The sequence below is a fragment of the Eschrichtius robustus genome, chromosome 1, assembly GCF_028021215.1.
Source record: "Eschrichtius robustus isolate mEscRob2 chromosome 1, mEscRob2.pri, whole genome shotgun sequence".
Classification (NCBI taxonomy): Eukaryota; Metazoa; Chordata; class Mammalia; order Artiodactyla; family Eschrichtiidae; genus Eschrichtius; species Eschrichtius robustus.
Window position 1 is genome coordinate 163159716 of NC_090824.1, and position 13821 is coordinate 163173536.

The following is a 13821-nucleotide window of genomic DNA, read 5'->3' on the forward strand; positions in this document are numbered from 1 at the left end:
TTAATGCTTAATTACATTTTTTTGGGGGTATTTCTGTTATGCCAAGTAGATAGTAAGTCCCTTGGGAACGGGGCTGTATATTCTCCATCTTTATATTTCCTGTGCCAGCACAGACTAGCTTTCTGATAAATGTTTATTTAATGAATATATGATGATTTAATGATCTGACAACCCATTCAATTCATTTTGACAGGTGTTACATTACTTGGGTTCAATTTTAAGATCTCTTTCTAAACTAAGAAGAATAGAATATGTTCATACAGGACAGTATATATAAATTCAGTATCCATAAGCTTTGGAAAAGACACTTGAGTTTGCAGTGAAATAGTTCTGTCTACTCATTGTGAGATAATAAAATAAAATAAACATTTAAAATACCATACCTTTAAATGACCATTTAGTACATGTTGGGCTTTATTTCCAGGCATCACATATGCAATTGGTTGATCATTGGCATTGATATATAAGTCTTCATCCAAAATCCTGTCAAGTATCAGCTTTTTAAAAAGTCTTTCAGCATTGTGTCTTGAATAAGTAGATCCCTTTCCAAATATTCCTGACTGAATTTTTGCACTCTTACTCCCTGGTAAGAAGGTAAGAGAAATTAGATTAGTAAATGTAGGTATATCATAACTCTAATAGAAGAGGCTAAAAAAGCCATTTATGGACAGGTCTGGGTAAATGAGATAGCTAAGCTCTTCCACAGGAAAAACCATGGCACAAATAGACACTTGTTTCCATGAAGTAAGAATATTTGAGTAGAACGCTAAAATAATTGTATGTACTTCTCTTCATCTTCTTATAACGTGCATTGGTCAAAAACAGCAGCAAAATTAAGTTTATCATTTTAGCATGTTGCATGTACAGCTTATAAAATTATATTAGAGCAAACAAATCAAAGACATAGTTCATATAAACCTTAATAGCTTCATATCACTGTTGCATAACACTCCACAAGGCTGTATACTTCCCTCCTCCTCCCACTGACTGAGAGTCCCACCCCCAGCTGGATCCTTGGTTTCACATCCACGCTGCACTAATGACTAATGTTTTCATCATAAACACAATTTTTAAAAAAATTTTATTTATTTGTTTATTTATTTTTTTGGCTGCGTTGGGTCTTCGTTGCTGCGCACGGGCTTTCTCTAGTTGTAGCAAGCGGGGGCGACTCTTCCTTGTGGTGTGCAGGCTTCTCATTGCAGTGACTTTTCTTGTTGCGGAGCACAGGTTCTAGGCGCGTGGGCTTCAGGAGTTGTGTGGCACGTGGGCTCAGTAGTTGTGGCTCGTGGGCTCTAGAGCGCAGGCTCAGTACTTGTGGAGCACGAGCTTAGCTGCTCCGTGGCATGTGGGATGCTCCCGGACCAGGGCTCGAACCCGTGTCCCCTGCATTGGCAAGTGTATTCTTAACCACTGTGCCACCAGGGAAGCCTCACAATTTTATTATAACAATCTACTTAAGAAGGCTTGTGACACTGATTATAATCAGAATTAACAATTACTTTGTAAAGCTTTAGCTCTATTTTAAGAGTTCCAAATAATTACATTATTGTAAATTTCAGATGGCTTCTGGTCATAGATGCTGAATGATTTCAAGTTTTTCCTTCTTCAAGTGATTTGTATGCCTGAAATGTCACACTCCTGGGGCAGGACTACTGCTCTGGTAACGGGCTGGCTGATGTGGACCAACCCTAGTGTTGAGGATAACTACGAAATCTGGACGAAACAAACAATTTTCTTAAAAAACACATAAGAGCTAAGGAGAAACTGAAGAATGTGTCAGAAAAATGTCTGACTTAGCAATCTACATGAACGGTACCAACAGAGATGTAGACGAGGGTGTATTTAAAAGGCTATTTATCACATCACTATTTACAATAGAAAAATATGTCCTAAAATAAAACTATTTAAATACATTTCATCAATATGATAAAATATAAATTAAAAACTACTTAAGAATAAAAAAAAAGAAAATGCTTATATCCTGTTACATAAAAATGACAGAAACTATACATACAATATGATAAATATGTGATTGTGAGCAAACACACATTAAAACATTAGCAGTTTTTTGGGGAGTTATTTGTATTTTTCGATTTTCTACATATTATAATGTAGAATGATCATGTATCATTCTTATAACAAATTATTTTATCTGCAACCCCTTGTACCCCCAAAAGCGTCCAAACTAGGAGAAGGCAAGAATCCGGAAAGGGAAGACCAGCATTAAAACTTGCTTTGTCCTGAGAAATGTGCAGATCCAGGAGACACAGCTGAGAAACTGAACAAACCACCTGCCTACTCCAATCTAGGCTATTAATTTTTTAATTGCTTTATAGATTTTTAATTAAAGTAATACATGTACATAGGAAAAAAATAAATATTGCACAGGAGGGTTTATAATTAAAAGCAACATTCCTCTGTTCCACCCTTCCCCTCCCTAGTCTCACTCCTCTCCAAGGCAATCACTTTTTAAAAAAAATTTAATTTTTTTTATTTTTAATTTTTTTTGGCTGTGCCTCGCAGCATGTGGGATCTTAGTTCCCTGATCCCTGGTCGAACCCGCGCCCCCTGCAGTGGAAGCACAGTCTTAACCACTGGATCGCCAGGGAAGTTCCGGCAATCACTTTTTAAATAGCTTGTTTTCAGCTCTTCTGGTGGTTACCTCTGCATGGAACCCATACTCTTGCTGTCATTCCACTGGCCAGAATCACCACCTGACATTTATATATTGACCCTTCACAATGAAAGATGAGGCTTTATCTCATTTATGCCACCCTCTTCACTTTACCCTGCCCTGAATTTTGCTAGTTACATAATACTGGTTCATCTATTGATTTTTGGGGTAACTTTAGAGTGTCTGACCACTCTCCCTCCCCACTATGTAGGAGGCTACCAGCACCCCAAGCTGTCCATATACTCCTCTTTTATTTTTATTTATTTATTTATTTATTTAAATTAATTAATTTATTTTTGGCTGTGTTGGGTCTTCATTACTGCACGGGTTTTCTCTAGGTGTGGCGAGCAGGGGCTACTCTTTGTTGCAGTGCGTGGGCTTCTCATTGCGGTGGCTTCTCTTGTTGCAGAGCACAGGCTCTAGGCACGCAGGCTTCAGTAGTTGTGGCACGCAGGCTCAGCAGTTGTGGCTCGGAGGCTCTAGAGCGCAGGCTCAGTAGTTGTGGCGCAGGGGCTTAGCTGCTCCGCAGCATGTGGGATCTTCCTGGACCAGGGCTCAAACCTGTGTCCCCTGCACTGGCAGGTGGATTCTTAACCACTGCGCCACCAGGGAAGTCCCCCCTTTTATTTTTATTTATTGTACTTTTATTTTTACATCATCAAGATTAACGTCTATATCCTGCCCTGTTCTCTAACCATGTTTAAGTCTATACATTGACTCTATTGTAGCTAATCAGCAACATTTATATTACAACAAGCTTCCTTCCCCACTTAGAACTCATGACTCTTGTGCAACTCTAAGGAGGATGTTCACTGTATTCAGACAAACGGATTATTTTTTTGCACATTTTATTAATTACTCAAAATCATGCAGCCATTTCCTTTGTTTTCTATTTTACCTTGGCTCTCTTTTATAATCTTTCCCCGGGAGTTTCTTTTTTTTTTTTAAAGATTTTTTTTTGCTGTGGGCCATTTTTAAAGTCTTTATTTAATTTGTTACAATACTGCTTCTGTTTTTTATGTTTCCATTTTTTGGCCCCGAGGCATGTGGGATCCAACCAGGTCCCCGACCAGGGATTGAACCCGCACCCCCTGCATTGGAAGGCGAAGTCTTAACCACTGGACCGCCAGGGAAGTCCCTCTCCAGGAGTTTCTAAGTGCCTTTCTCCTTCTGCTGTTGAGAAGTAACATTTGTGTTCTTTACTGTCATCAATAAAAAAATGCATTTCTTGTTCTTTCTCTATATTGCTTGGGACTTATTTTTCCCGACTTTCTGTTACAATTTGTACAGACTGCTTACTGGACCTGCTGCATAGCTGTGACTCTGGGATTTCTTCTCACTGGACCCATGGGTCAGTTCCTCTGTTTATGGTATACATCATATCACATTCTTTGCCTTCTAGTCTCCAGGTCTACTGACATTAATCTGATGTCAGTTTGGTTTTGGTTTGTTTTTTCTTTCCAAAGCTTTCTGCAGTATCTCTGAAGGGGTCCAGAACATGCCACAGTGGCATAAAAATTATTTTGAGCAGAAGGTACCTGAATTTCTGAAATCCATCTGCCAAAAAGCAGAGACTCCCAAAAGAACTCAGTTGTCTTAAATCCCCTCCCCAGGAGCAACCAGAGAAAACTGACTCTTATCATTGGAGATGAGAAGTCTCCACACAACACCTAAACAGACACTGTCACAAAAACTGCCATGTCTCCCCGCTATCTTTCTCCTAAGGGCCCATTTATCTTTCCCTCAAATCATTTGTTTCCTCCTAACCCTTCCCCTGCCTCTACTTCCCCTATTAAAATGGTATACAAGCCTCAAATTCTAATTGCCCCTTTGAGTCACATTTTCTATGAACTCCCACACATACGTGATTAAATCTGTCTTTTCTCTTGCTAATGTCCCCAACAATTAAATATAACAGAGTGGAGAAAAAGTTTTTCTTCCCTAACATCTCGTTACTCTTGGTATTCTTAAATTTCATCTTATAAAGCATCTTATTTAGCATTAAGTGGGCATTTTAAAAAAAAATTTTGGCCATGCTGCACGGCTTGTGGGATCTCAGCTCCCTGACCAGGGACTGAACCCAGGCCACAGCAGTGAAAACACTGAATCCTAGCCACTAGACCACCAAGGAACTCCCCAAGTGGGCATTTTTTTAAAAAAATTATTTATTTATTTATTTATGGCTGTGCTGGGTCTTCGTTTCTGTGCGAGGGCTTTCCCTAGTTGTGGCAAGCGGGGGCCACTCTTCATCGCGGTGCGCGGGCCTCTCACTATCGCGGCCTCTCTTGTTGCAGAGCACGGGCTCCAGACGCGCAGGCTCAGTAATTGTGGCTCACGGGCCTAGTTGCTCCGCGGCATGTGGGATCCTCCCAGACCAGGGCTCGAACCCACGTCCCCTGCATTGGCAGGCAGACTCTCAACCACTGCGTCACCAGGGAAGCCCCCCAAGTGGGCATTTTAATTAAGGTTTTTTTCTTTTCCATTCTGGGAAATTTTCTTTTATCATTGGTTTGATAATTCCCTCTCTCTACTTTCTATTTCAAAATTTTATTTGTCAGATTTTACATCTCCTAAGAATTGATCTATATTTTGTCTCTCACGTTTTCCATATAGCCTTTTGCTCAGGTCTTTTTTTTTTTTTTTTTTTTAATTTATTTATTTTATTTATTTATTTTTGGCTGCATTGGGTCTTCGTTGCTGCGCGTGGGCTTTCTCTAGTTGCGGTGAGCGGGCTTCTCATTGCAGTGGCTTCTCTTGTTGTGGAGCACGGGCTCTAGGCGTGGGCTTCAGTAATTGTGGCACATGGGCTTAGTAGTTGTGGCTCGTGGGCTCTATAGAGTGCAGGCTCAGTAGTTGTGGCACACGGGCTTAGTTGCTCCACGGCATGTGGGATCTTCCTGGACCAGGGATCGAACCCATGTCTGCTGCATTGGCAGGCAGATTCTTAACCACTGCGCCACCAGGGAAGCCCTGGAAGCCCTTGCTCAGGTCTTAAGAAAATTTTCTTGACTTTATCTTCCAACCTTTCCACTAAATTTACTTGCGTCAATCATTTAAAATTTTTAACAGCTCTTTCTCTATTTTCTGTAACATTCTATTATTATTTAAGTCTTTATGAAGATACTAATCAGGAGTTTCCCCTCCCACATCCCCAAAGCTATTGCTTATTTTCTAAATTATCTCTATCCCCAGGGTCAAATACGCTACTTATTTGGTCTTTCGCTTTTTTCTTTTTGGCTGCACCTCGCGGCTCACAGGATCTTAATTCCCAGGCCAGGGATCAAACCCTCGCCCCCTGCAATGGAAGTGCGGAGTTCTAACCACTGGACCGCCAGGGAAGTCCCTTGGTCTTTCTCGTCTTTTTTTTTTTTTTTTTTTAAGATTATTTATTTATTTATTTATGGCTGCGTCAGGTCTTAGTTACAGTGCACGGGCTCTTCGTTCAGTGTACGGGTTTCTCTCTAGTTGTGGCATGTGGGCTCAGTAGTCGGGCTCAGTAGTTGTGGTGCGTGGGCTTAGTTGCCCCGTGGCATGTGGGATCTTAGTTCCCTGACCAGGGATCGAACTGGCGTCCCCTGCATTGCAGGATGGATTCTTAACCACTGGACCACCAGGGAAGTCCCCTTGATTGTCTATTTATATTTAGTCTTTAGGGACCACGTTAAACCTTTTAGGTGGATTTCTTGTTATTTTATATCTAGGTCTATTTCCCCCCAAGTTCCTCCCCTGAATGGGGATATCTAGTTACCAGGTTTGCTTTAGGGTAAGTGGGCTGGGTGGCCCCCAAATGCCACTTAGGGGCGCTGGCCCCCAGCTCAGCTGTCTTTCTACTCCTCAAGCAGTTTGTTTATCTTTGTTCTAGAATCAACTGAAGGCTGGTATTCCATGCAGTTCTTTTGTGAGCAGACTTTCTTTTAACCGTCCCCTCCTATTTTTGGCTCCTCTGCTTTTACTCCCACCCCCCAGGCCTCTGAGCTTCCAAGTCTGAGTCGGCCTGGTGATAATGGGGTTCTGCCTGGTTGACAGCCCCTCTGCTATAACTTTCTCTACATTTATTGTGCATTGTGATTTACTGCATTTCATTCCATTTTTCAATATGCTTCCATCCATTTCGTCAAAGATTTTTAAAACCTCTAATCTGATGATGGTCTCTTTCTGGTTTTCTATGCTGTTATGGATTTAATCCTCATTTTATTTCCTTGATACTATTTTAATGGGGCCTCAAGCGAAAAAAGAAGACAGATACTTATGCTCAGGCTGCCATCCTGAACTGGAAGTCAGTCAATGGGTAATTCTCCAGGGAAGTTATATTCCATTCACTCAGATGAAATTGTATAAACTTTATTATTTTCTTTTTTCTTTGTGGAAACTCATCTTAGGGACTTACATAAATTCTATAAAAATAATTGGTAATAATTCATAAAAACTGATTTTCTTTTGTTACTCAAAAAGGCTTTACTCTAAAACTCTTAGCTTCTATAAGAAAATAGAAGAGATTTTTTTCTATGTACTTGTAATGAATTCTTTAGAGGTTCAACTATTTTTTTTTTTTTTTTGGCTGTGCCGTGCAGCTTATGAGATCTTAGTTCCCTGACCAGGGATTGAACCTGCGCCCCCTGCAGTGGAAGTGCAGAGTCCTAACCACTGGACCACCAGGGAATTCCCTAGATGTTCCACTTTAATCGATGTAACTCAAACAATGTAAAACAGATGACTTACCCAAGAAAATGTCGACCAGCATATTCATAGTAAATCTCCCAGAAGGACCTACATGTTTTATATTTCTTGTTCCTTGTGATGAACTGTGTTCTTGAACAAATCTTACAATATTTTTTACATCATCAGTCACATCTCTTGTCTTATAATCCTATGAATAAAAAGAGATTACCTTTTGCTATAATTAAGATACCGATACCTAGATCGCTAGGATTTAATACTAACTGTAACAGTCCCACAATAAACTATTTCCAGACTAAAACCAAGACCAAAAACCAAGGAAGTTTCAAATGTTCATTCTTTCCTAAGTTCTTATATTAACCTGGTGTCTAGAATAATTAGCACTCTACTATATCTATTTCATTTCTGTTTCACAGACAGTTACCTGAGAGCACTCTGTGGGTAGAAATAGTCTTTTTCTTTCAAAACCCTTCATACCTCTTTTGGTCACTTACTGGATGGTGACCTTTAGGGATGAAAAACATTGTCCAACCATGCAGATGTATGAGTTCTGATCTCTTTTGGGTCTTTGGTGCCACAGTCAATCCTTTTTATCACCTCCGGTCAGTTCCCTTTCTCATTCCCCTCAGTTGTCTCCAAACTCTGCCTACCATTACTATGTGGTCTTTTGCTATCGTCTATCCTAGTTCTCTAACCTAGCAATACTAAGCACCTGCAGTTCTCAAAAGTTGCATCATGCTTCTGTGCCTCTGTATATGCAGTTCCTCTACCTTCTAATCCTTGTTCATCCACCACAGTCCTGAAGACAAATAGGTTTCTTGTCCTATACTAACAATTGGTAGTGATTCTGAGGCTCTATCTGGCATCATCACGAAAGAGTGCCCCATCACTCTCTCCAACATCATTCCTGCCTTAATTCTTGGTGACTAGTGTACAGAGATGATCCTCCCACATCTTGGCCTTTGGCAACTTGATCTCCTGTACTCCAGTGATCCTGTCCTCCACATATGTCAGCCCCTCACTCCCATGGTCACACCCACTACCTAGCCTTACTAGTATCAGCAACCCTTTTGTTCTCCGACCGCTACCTCCTGCCTTTCTAACACACGCCATCTAGTTTCTGACTCCAGCAATCCACTGGGACAGCCTATCCATTGATCCTCGTCCTCAGATGTTCAGCTTCAATTCCAGAGCCGATCATTATAACATAACCTTTCATATACCTTCAACTCCCCTGCCCTTGGGTCACACTGTTTGACAAAACACATGAGATCCAGTTCTCCACCATTCCATGCCTACACCTGTGTAGCTGAACTTGGCAGGAGAAACACACACAACTATGCCGACTGTTTTCACTTTCAGTACAGGGTCACAAACCTCAAGTGGATCCTTAACGCTGCCAGGTAATCAATGATACATGCTTAGTCTATCTCTCCCTCATTCTCTTAGAATAGCAGTCAGCAAATTACGGCCCATGAGCTGTATGCCTGTTTTTGTAAATCAAATTTTATTGGAAGACAACTATGGAAAAATCGGTGTATTTATTGTAATTTATGTCTGCTTTTGGGCTAAAATAGCAGAATTGAGTAGTTGTGACAGAGACTGCCCACAAAGCCTGAAACGTTGGGTTGGCCAAAAAGTTTGTTTGGGTTTTTCCATAAGATCTTACAGAAACCCGAATGAACTTTTTGGCCAAGCCAATATTTACCACCCTCTGGCCCTTTAAGATAAAGTTTGCTGACCCCGTCTTAGATGACAATTTCACACTTTCTCCTTTCTCTTCAATCCCCACTCTTGTCCTGTCAGCTGACTACCTTGCCTCCTACTTTGCTGAGGAAACAAACAATCGAAGAGAGCTTTCAAAACTTCCTTCACTACGTCCATCCCCAGCACCTGCCCCGCATTTTCTCTTCTTTCTTCCTGTTATTATAGACGAACTACCCAAGCTCCTGTCTAAGCCAGTCTTTGTCCTTCTGCACTAGCTCCCAAGCCCCCTTGCTTACTCAGGGACACTGCTTCAGCAATTCTTCCCTCTCCTCACACATCAATTTCCATCCTCCGTAGGTACGTTCCTATCAGCACACAAATATATTATTTCTCCTGTCTCTTCCTGACTCCACTTCCCCTGGCAGCTACGGTTTCATTTCTCTGTTCATCCTTGAAGCAAAACTTGAAAGAATTCTCCATATGCACTGCCTCCAATTTTGCCCCTCTCCACTGAAACTGGTCAAGTCCAGGTCCCATATTTCCGCGGAGCTAAACCCAACGGTGACGTCTCGGTCCTTATGGTACTTGGCTCGGCAGCAGCAGGTGACCAGGTAGCGCTCCCTCCTCCCTGATGCACTCCTACGCTTAGTTGCCTAGGCCTTCCTCCTACCTCACTTGTTCTCTTTCCTGGTCTCCTTTCCTAGTTCTTCCTCTTCTCCTCAACCTCTTCAAGTCTCAGGGCTCAGTCTTTGGTTTTCTTCTCTTCTGTCTAAACTTATACCAGTGAAGATTTCATCTGCTTTCATGACTTCAAATTCAACTATATGCCAACCACTCCCACAGTTATGGTACCACCAGCCTCTCTTCAGAATTGCTGGATCCAAGACATATCTAACTCACTACACCCCAGACCAAACTCCTGATCTTCCCTGCCAGCCTTCCCCGAACGTCTCGGCTGAGGGCTGCTCTACTCTTCCAGTTTCTCAGCCCTCCAGGCACCGTTCTGGCCGGCCTCACCTCTCCCCCTGGGCAGGCACGTGAGCTCCCTCACTACCCCTCAAAGGCACAGGCATGCCCCCCACCTCAGGGCCTCTGGTTTTGGCTTTAGCGAAGAACATCCGCATTTGAGAGCTGCTCAGCTAACTCCTTTCTTCAAGTCTTCGCTCAGGTCTCATCTTTGCAGTAAGACTTCCCTGGGCCTCTGCATCCTGCACCCCATTCATCATTCCTGACTCCTTACACTGCTGTACTTTTCATCAAAGTTCTTTCCTCTTAACATGTACTTATAATGTATATTGTCTTTATTCAGCCTCCCTCTGCTAGAATGTAAGCTCCACAAGAGTAGGGATCTTTATATTTTTGTTCAGTGATGTATCCCAAACTCCTAGAACATTGCCTATCACAGAGCAGGCATTCAACAAATATTTGTTGAATGAGTGAACTGATTAGCAATGTTTACAGAGTGGGGTGTGGTGGGTTGAGATGGCCATAAATCCACAGATTCCACCCCAAGAGAGAGTAAATCACCCTCTGCTTGGCTAGCGGTGCCTACGGTATCACAGTGATATGAATACATACATGTCTGTCTCCCCTCCCGTCTGTGAATTGGCCTATATCATGTTCATATGTGAATCCCCAGCACCTGGCAGATATTTCAAATAATATATCAACTGTGAAAATGCTCTGTAAACTGTGAAGTACAGTAGACATTAAAACGTAGAATTACCATGATAGGTACAATACAGTACCTAACGATTGAATTTAACAACCTCCCAAAGTTATTTTTAGGACAGATGATAGCAAACTCATCCTGAAGCTATTGCCCTTACTCTTTACAGTTTTTTTTTGTTTTTGTTTTTTTTTAAATTATTATTATTTTTTTTTAATTTTTAATTTTATTTATTTATTTATTTATTTATAGCTGTGTTGGGTCTTCGTTTCTGTGCGAGGGCTTTCTCTAATTGCGGCAAGTGGGGGCCACTCTTCATCGTGGTGCGCAGGCCTCTCACTATCGCGGCCTCTCTTGTTGCGGAGTACAGGCTCCAGACGTGCAAGCTCAGTAATTGTGGCTCACGGGCCTATTTGCTTCGCGGCATGTGGGATCTTCCCAGACCAGGGCTCGAACCCGTGTCCCCTGCATTGGCAGGCAGATTCTCAACCACTGCGCCACCAGGGAAGCCTTCTTTACAGTTTTTTAAAAACCAGTTTACAGAGTAATCTAATTGATCTGAATTCAAACACATAGTACACTAGTTATAACCCTTTTGAGAATGAAGATGTTTAAATATAATTAGAGTTGAATGTAAAATATTCTACCTGCCCACGTTGGATCTTTTTGGGTATTTACAGATTAATGATATTTCTTAAATATCCTATAAAACACCAAAACAGGTCCAGTCTGTTTAATAGTATTTCTGTGGAATATCCGTAGAACTAGATAGGTCTACGGATATTCCACAGAAATACTATTAAAATGTTCTACGGATATTCCACAGAAATACTATTAAAATAGTTCTATGGATATTCCACAGAAATACTATTAAAATGTTTCTATTCCCAATTAACATGGGGAGGAAGCCATCGTCCCCTTGTTAAAATCCCTAGGACCCACTTACTGCAATCTAACTTGTATCTAACTTTTCTAAATTAAGAGAAGAAAAAAAAAAATCTTGTCAAGTTCCTTATCACAAAGAATTTAAAACTTTCTTATTTTACCTTTGTTTTACAGCAATTATCACAAGAAACATCTGGGTATTTCTTACAAAAATAAGGATTAAATCCATTTTCGCCAAAGTAAGCCAAAAGCTGTATTCTCCTGCATTCTGTTATATTTTCGCAGTAATGTACCATACTATACAAATTATTGAAGTGAGTCTCTTTCGTATGATGGTTTCCATCTTTTTCCACTAAAAGAGATGAAGAACATAGTAAACATACTTATTAGAGTAGAAAAATAGAAAAGAATATCACAGAAATATTTAGAATAGGTTCATATAACTTTAAATATTAAATGAAATAACATTATTCATAGCATTATATATCAACATGACATGAATCTATATTATAATTAACTGAATATTTATGTTCATCTTCAAGATTGTAGTTTTGCAGGAATAAACATAGGTTGTCAGGAGTAGCTGAAAAAATTTTGCAGCTCTTCATTACTCCCAATGATAAATATCTGAATTATATTTACTATATTTATCAGACAAGGATGTACTGAACCCAGCATCCAAAGTAAGCAGAGCATGGAGCCATGGCAGTGGGCTGTGCATCTCCCTGAGTATCTGGGATCAAAGTGGTTAAGCCAGTGGTTCTGAAACTATGTACCAAGGACCCCCCAGGGCTGGGGTGGGTGCTGCAATGAACTCACAGGGGTGCTGGCAGGTGTTTTAAATTTAAGGGAAACACAGCAATACCTGACATCTGTTGAACACCACACAAGCAACTAGTTGGAGGTAGTTTATGATGTGCTACTTTCCTTCTAATGACATTGTGAAGCTGAAATTTTGGCAGTTGCTATGATAAAAATAAGTACCTCCAAAAAATCAATGTGAAACAGGAAATGAGGGTGGCAGTGTCCAATCTGATTCCAAGGTTTAAGAACAACATGTACATACTTTTCATTTGTAAGCAATTATTGTTAGTTAAAAATGAAATAAATTTTTTTTCTGGTTTATGAGTATTATTTTTTTCAAATGGTTGCTAAGTGTTTAGCATTTAAATACTTACTAAATTATTTGGACCTAACTTAATATAGGTTCTGCTTAAAAACACAAATGGACGCACTAAGTTTAAAAGTTTCATTTTTGCACTGAGAATTATCTTGGTATAGTGCAAGGGACATGGACTTTGCAATCAGATGAACCTGGATTCCATCAGGGCTCTGCCACTTACCTAGCTCTGTATCTCATTTTCCCCTTCTGTAAAACGAGGAGAATAATAGTAGTATCTTTTAGGGTTGTTGTGAAGATTAAATGAAGTGATATACGTAAAGCATTTAAGACAGCAGCATATAGTAAGTGCTAAGGAAACTTTATCATCATTATCACTACCCTTCCCCTTACCGCTGCTGCTGCTCTTGGGGGCAAGTTACAAAACCTTTCTGAAGCTCACTTTTCTCATGGGACTATCTCAAAAGCTAGTGGTTACAAGCAAATAAGGTGAACATTACTTGGCACAGAGCTTGGTAAGTGCCATTTCCCGTGCTCAGTATCTCTGCCAGAGTTCATTCAAAAGTGGTCTCAAAAGAGGCAATTTTACTTATTTATCTATTAGAAGGCGACTGGTTCAATAAACATGGAATACCATACTATGGAATTCTATGTAGTCAAGCTATGTGTACTAGTTGGAGTCATAATTACACCCTAGTGTTGACTGGAAAAAAAATCAGGTCAACATATACATATTAAAAAAGCACATTTACATAATAACTATAAATAGAGTATAACCTTTAAAAATTGTGAATCACTACGTTGTACACCTGAAACTTATATAATACTGTAAATCAACTACATCTTAGGAAAAAAAAAGCATATATAATGGAATCGCATTTATATTGTAAAAAACCTGCATTTGGGAAAGGTAAATATCAAATATAAGATATTGCCTAACTCCAATGAAGAGGTAAAGGGATGAGATAGGAGAGGGCTATGTAGGGGTTTTATTTCCTAACCTGGATGGTGGTACATGACAATTCATTATTTTTTTCCATTTTACCTTTCTGCACGTTTGAAATATGTTACATACAAGGATGCATGCAT

The 13821-nt window shown here is 40.3% G+C and overlaps 1 protein-coding gene and 1 non-coding gene across 2 annotated transcripts in view; both read right to left on the bottom strand.

Annotated features, from left to right (window-relative positions):
- BLM (BLM RecQ like helicase) overlaps positions 1 to 13821 on the bottom strand; it is a 101574-nt gene that overhangs the window by 24020 nt on the left and 63733 nt on the right. The window contains exons 16-18 of the mRNA XM_068558199.1: positions 11774 to 11964; positions 7394 to 7541; positions 384 to 583 (exon numbers count right to left, since the gene is read on the bottom strand). Of these exons, the coding sequence (XP_068414300.1) occupies positions 384 to 583; positions 7394 to 7541; positions 11774 to 11964 (539 nt within the window). The remainder of the gene's footprint in view (positions 1 to 383; positions 584 to 7393; positions 7542 to 11773; positions 11965 to 13821) is intronic.
- On the bottom strand, positions 7261 to 7333 carry TRNAG-UCC (transfer RNA glycine (anticodon UCC)). The gene has a single exon. It is a non-coding gene; the product is annotated as a tRNA-Gly (tRNA).